Source organism: Pteropus vampyrus, unplaced genomic scaffold (genome assembly GCF_000151845.1).
Source record: "Pteropus vampyrus isolate Shadow unplaced genomic scaffold, Pvam_2.0 Scaffold86, whole genome shotgun sequence".
Classification (NCBI taxonomy): Eukaryota; Metazoa; Chordata; class Mammalia; order Chiroptera; family Pteropodidae; genus Pteropus; species Pteropus vampyrus.
In genome coordinates this window covers 1,143,381-1,149,104 of record NW_011888867.1, presented here as the reverse complement: position 1 = coordinate 1,149,104, position 5,724 = coordinate 1,143,381, and the positions used below count along the sequence as shown (strand labels likewise).

General features: G+C 61.1%; 1 protein-coding gene across 1 annotated transcript in view; it reads right to left on the bottom strand.

The window, feature by feature from the left end:
* Positions 1-5,411, bottom strand: part of EPHA2 (EPH receptor A2) — a 27,026-nt gene extending 21,615 nt beyond the window's left edge. The window contains exons 1-2 of the mRNA XM_011363493.2: positions 5,200-5,411; positions 631-698 (exon numbers count right to left, since the gene is read on the bottom strand). Coding sequence (XP_011361795.1) covers positions 631-698; positions 5,200-5,281 — 150 coding nt within the window. The 5' untranslated portion in view covers positions 5,282-5,411. The remainder of the gene's footprint in view (positions 1-630; positions 699-5,199) is intronic.
* Positions 5,412-5,724: the final 313 nt, after the last annotated feature.

Sequence of the window (5,724 nt, the reverse complement as noted above, 5' to 3'; positions counted from 1 at the left end):
GCAGTTTCTTCCCCAAGACCATACGATAACCATGTACAAAGCCAGGGAAAGGACACGAGTGTCTTGTCTGCCGGTCCTGATCATGGCAGGGCAGGTGGACAAGGGGAGGACACTCGGATGGGGATGAGGCAGAACAAGCCCAGGCCCGAGCAGGAAGGGGAAGCAACAGCTGGGGGAGCAGAGAGAGGGGCCCAGAAGGAGAAAATGGATTCAGTTTCCCAGGGCTGTGGGCACCTGGGAGCCACTGTTCCCTGTTTCTCCCTCATCCCTCACCACCTGGGTGGGGACCTGAAAGACAGGGGGAGCCTTTAACCCCTTCCTTCCCAAGAGGTGGATGGAGGGAACCAGACAGGGTCCTCCTGAGACCATCAGCCCTCTGGGGCATCCAAGGTTCCTGCTCTGCCAGGGCCTTCGGTTGTCTCCCGGCTCTTTCTACCTGTCCGGCCCCTTTGCTACATTCCAATCCCCAGCCCACCTAGCCTGGGATGGCTGACTCTGAGCCTGGTGTGAGAAGTAGGACCATAACCCTGAGCTTGAACCGGGGCTGAGCTGTTTGATGCAGGCTGGCCCCGTCCTCCCTGGGTCTCGGTTCCCCCATTCCCATGTCGTCGTCTGACACTGAAGGCTTACCCCTTTGCCATATGGGTGTGTGAGCCAGCCGAGTTCCCCTTTAGCTGCGGCAAAGTCCAATAGTACAACTGGAAGAGACAAGAGAGGAGGCCAGTGAGCTTGGGGATATCTCCACGGGTCAGGCCATGGTGGAAAAGGTGAGAGTCCCCCACGAGAAGCCAGCCCAAGAGACACGGATGGCTTCCTCGGCCCTCAGAGAGAGACCTCACTATATAGGGTCACCATATCCAAGAGACCTGTCTTTGACAAATAAGAAAACAGAGGCCCAGGGAAGGGATGGGACGCAGTCAAAGCCACGCAGTAGGTTGGGTGAGGTCTAGGTCTCCTGTCTCCCAGGCCATGGCTCCAGCCACACCGCCCCCTTGGTCAGCCCCCAGCTGGGCAGAGCAGGACAGAGCTCAGCCCAGCAGGGGGACAGCAGCTGGGCAGAGAGCTGAGGCAAGCAGGGCTGTTAAGTGACACCACGCCGCCCCGTCTGCTTCCTGGAACAAGGCTTCTCAGCAGCACTTCGCTTACACGTGGGCCTTGGGGACCCTCGCGTCTACTCCTGTCCCATCTTCCCCAGTATGAAATACCCCCAACTTTACCCAGCCACATAGCACACACATACGCTTACACGTATGTACACACGTGTCTCGTGGCACTCCAAGGAGAGAGGGCTGTTAACAGGTGGGAACCGCTCCAGGGAGGGGCGGGGGAACCAGTGGGGGGTGTCTGGAAACCGATCTGCCCACCACAAAAGCCACAGAGCAGGCGGGATAAAGTCATGAACCCACAGGGGCCTCTGGGAGGGGCCCAAAGATACACACAGCTGGCTAGGTCCCCTCCTTGAGAAAGTCGCTCCTGCTGCCCCTGCCCCTCACACTCTGGTCACTGCCCTGCCAGGGGTGCCTGTGGGACCAGGGATGGAAACCCTCAGAGGGGACTTCCAGGTCCAGAGGGACCAGGTGCCAGGACGATGCTGTCCCCAGAGAGGTATCTGGAGCCTGGGGGAGGGACACACTATCTGCAGGCGTCCCTGGATTTAGTCCTGCCCTTGGTCAGTTCCCATCGCTCCAGCCTGGCTCTCTCCCAGGCTCAATGGTGGCAGCCAAGAGCCAAGACCCCGGGTACTGTCCCTTCACCACAGTCCAGGTAGCTGCCAACAGGTGCCAGCCTCCCTGGAGGGCAAGGAGATTGAGGCAACTGAGGCAAGGAACTTAAGCAAGGTCCCCAGATTCAGAGTGTAAGGCTCTAGCGTGGTGGGGGTCAGGGGCCAAGTACTGACTTCTTCTGGACCCTGGAGCCTGAGGACTGACAGTCAGAATCAGCGCCATTTCTCAAGGCCAGGACTTGGAAGAACAACTCCTGGAGTGGAACTCCAAGCAGGCAGGGCCTGAATTGGGGTGGGGGTGTCGAGGGGCCTGAGAAGAGTCTTAGAAAGCCTTTCCTACGGTCAGACTGCCTGGCTTCCCTGAGCTGAAGGCCTGACGGTGAGGCGCTGCCGTCCGACCCATTGACCCAGGCCAGATCTCTCTTGGAAGGGTCCAGCAGCCCAGACAGGGGAGAGGAAATCCGATGTGGCACCAGCTCCAAGGCCGTGGGGTAGGGGAGGGTGGCTGGGGGCTCGGGGGGTAGGGGCAGGGATTTGTTCGTACATGCCCAGGGCTCAGGCTTGGAAAATTCACTAACCTCTCTAGCAAATGGAATGTCCTGGCTTACACAGGAAGGAATCTGGGGTTCCTGGCTCCAGCTGGGTGGGTAGGAGGACAACAGTGAGTGCTCCTCACAGTCCTCCACACGCCCCTCCCAGACGGGTAGGAAGCTGCAGTCCATGCCCAAGGGAGGGGGCTCACGGCTCCCAGGCTCTGAAGGGTTAACCTGACACGAGGGGACCCCCGCCACCCCTGCCAGAGCTCACGCCCCTTCCAGCCCCAGGGCTGGCTCGAGAGGCATCACAGGGCTCAGTCGGAGAAGAAAAGAAGCCTTCACAGAGGAAGGGGCCCCCTCCCAGGGAAATTCCCTAGAACCGATCACCAGGAACAGGAGCCCAGCCCTGTCCCTCCACCCTGATGCCAGTGCGGCTCTCTCCCCTGTGCTCCCAGGGACTGAGGCGCCTGCTTCCCTGGAAGGGGTGGGGGCTTGGGAGCCCTTCAGCTGCCTCCAAAGGCTTCACTGAGAGGCCCAGGCTAGGCAGGGCTCACCGGGGAGCCCCCTACCCCTCACCCCACCCCCAAAGCCTCCTTCTCTGCCCTAAGTTCCATCGTCGATGTCACCCTTTCAGGTTCATATTGTTTTACTCAAATGCGACACTACCACCCACTTTCCTAGTGTCACCTCCCTGTCCCCATCCTTCTTTAACCAAGACTGGCTAAAGGGGAAGGCAAGAGACTCTGGGGGGGGGGGGGACGGGAAGGAATGAAGGGAAAAGGCAAACTGGGCTCTTACAGAATCAAGAAGCCAAGGACTTCCCAGGCCTCCTGAGCACACTCCAGGCCTTTCCACCACCCAACTCAAGCCAGCACTCCCTGCACCCCTACCCAGCTAGTCCCGAAACCACAAGGCAAGGGGCCCTGGGCTCTGGCAGCCCAGGAAGCCAGATGCTCAGATCTGACCCTTGCTATGTAGAGGGCTCTGGCTGGTGAGGGCTTGGGCCTCTCTCAGTTTCTCCTTCTGTAAAAAGAGGACAGATTCAGTGTCCATTGGGAATCTAACAGACTCCCTCCAAGTCTCCAAATACGGCCTCGCTCCTCTACCCACAGCGAAGGGGAGAGAAGCGAGAAGGAAAGGGAGCCTGGATCAAGGGTGGGAGGCGCATGAGTGTTCACCTCTCTGCCCCCTGCTCACCGATCTGCCCTTAGGCAGCTCAACCACATCCAGCCTGAATCCCAGAGAACATAACAAACCAGCAGCTGCCAGCTGGGCCACCACTGCCCCCTCCCAAAAGGCACAGCTCCCTAGGCAATCGTTCACAGGGACTCTTGGAGCCTAAGCCAAACTATTCCTCCATCCTAGGACTCTGCGATGCGCATTTCCTCCCCCATCCTGTGGAAGTGGGGGGCAAGTGATCTAGGATGGGGAGGGCTCAGTTTGGGGGCACAGGGACAAGACAGCTCCTGGTATCCAGGCCAGGGGCTGGGGCTACAGCATAACAATCACCCAAGAGAGTAAATCTCCCCTAAGCACCCACCTTCCCACCCAGGGCAACTTTTGAGAAAGGCCTGTAGCCATTCCAGCCGTCTCTTCCCTTCGCTCCAACCACAGCTCCCCAGGAAGGGGAAGGACCAAAAGCTGAGTGGTGGGAGGTACTGAGGATCCCAGAAATCCCTACCACTCACTCCTGCAATTTGGGACCAGGAGCCCTGACTGATCCAGGGACAGGGACAGGATGCGGCCCCCTACCACTACCCCCAAAAGCTCCAGCTCTGGCCTCTTTTCCACCCAACTTGGAAGAGCAAAAACCTCGTTTTGGGAGGTGGAAAAAGAATGCAAGGCTCAAGGAAACTTCTCACCGGGCCAGGGTTTCCTCCGCGTTTCCCCCTGGTGGAGCCTGCGGAAGCCTCGCTCGGCCCAGGCCAGCCGGGAAAACTTGTCCTATCGGAAACTGAAGCCGGCCTCCGCTGGGTGGACAGGAAGGTCCTCTGCCTCTGCCACCGGCAGAAGCCCCCATGCTATCTGCGACCCTAGCTGAGGGGCAACGCCCCCATCCACAAACCTGCCAGCCCAGGGCAAAGTCTGCGGGCCCCTCACCCAGCCCAACTCGGGGAGAGCCAGAGCGGGGGTGGGTGATTCAGTCCCCGCCCCCGCGTGCCCGGACTCCCTGGTGGCCCTGAGGTGATGGCTCCACACCTCGAGAGGCTGCGGCCCCACCTGCCGCATTTCCTCGTTCTGAGTCACTCCTTGCTCAGAACTCTTGATTTTGGGACTTCCTGTCCGCACCCGCGGCCGCGAACCTGTGCCCCGAACCTGTGAGTGCGGGGTGGGAAGGACCGAAGGCTACGGGTGGGCAAACTGGCCCGAAACGACCCCATGCTCTCCTCCCAGGCTAGAGGCAAAAGGGGCGTGGAGAAAATCTCAGGGCGCAGGGACTTCTGCAGCCGGTTCCCCTCCAGCCGAAGAGCCCCCTCCCCAAAATGAGGATCCACAGAAATGCCTTCTCCGCAAAATCAAGGCAAGCGGGTTAATGAATTCAGGTCACCAAGAAGCTGAGTCCGCGCGCGGAAAGCCCCTAGACACCCCAGTCTCCAAGGGACCCCCGCACCCCCGTCGGGACGCGTTCCCGAAGCTGCTGCTGGGGCTGCAACCGCGTGGCCGGCGTCGCTTCCCCTTCTAGGTGGTCCCCGAGCCCCGCGCTCCTGGGCCGCCACCCTTAGTCCCTGCAGCCCCTACATCACTAGGTGGGGTTCCCAGTTTAGTCCCGATCGCAACCCGGTTGCCCTCCCCACCGCCGCACGCCGGGACTGGGCGGCGCCAGGTCGGTTCCCAAAGTTGCGCGCGTTAAGGCACGCCGAGCTCCGGGAGGCTCGGAGGTCCGGTAGTCAGGCCGCCCGGGCTGAGTGGGGCCGGGGCGGCCGCCGCGCGCACACCCACCTTCCTTGCCCTGAGCCGCAGCAGCGCCCAGAAGCCAGCCCCAAAGGAGGGCGAGGTAGGCGCGGGGCGCACGACGCTCCATGCCGCGCTCCTAGCTCTCCGCCGTGTCCCGCTCCAGCACGCCCGCACGCCGGCCTACGTGTCCGGCTCTCGCCCGCTGACCGCGCGCAACTTCTACACCTCTTGCCCCGAGTCTTTAATGGAAGTTGGGTGAGAACCGGCTCGTGTTCATTCATGCCCCCGCTGACGTCACCAAAGCCACGCCCTCAGGAATGTCTTTAAAGGGGCCGGGCTGGCACCGGGAGAGAAGGGAGGGGAAGTCCCGAAAGGTTTGGGGGAAGATCGTGGGGCCCTTTGGATTCGCTTGCGCCCCTCAAGCCCTCCAACGTTTGAGAGCCTCAAAGAGCCAGCGCCCCCAGGGCTAGTAGTCCTCTGGGATCTCTGAGCCGGGATCTTCCGCCCTGGCACAGGGGGCGTTTTGCGCTTAGCCATCCTTACTCTCGCCCTTTGCCCTCTGAGACCAGG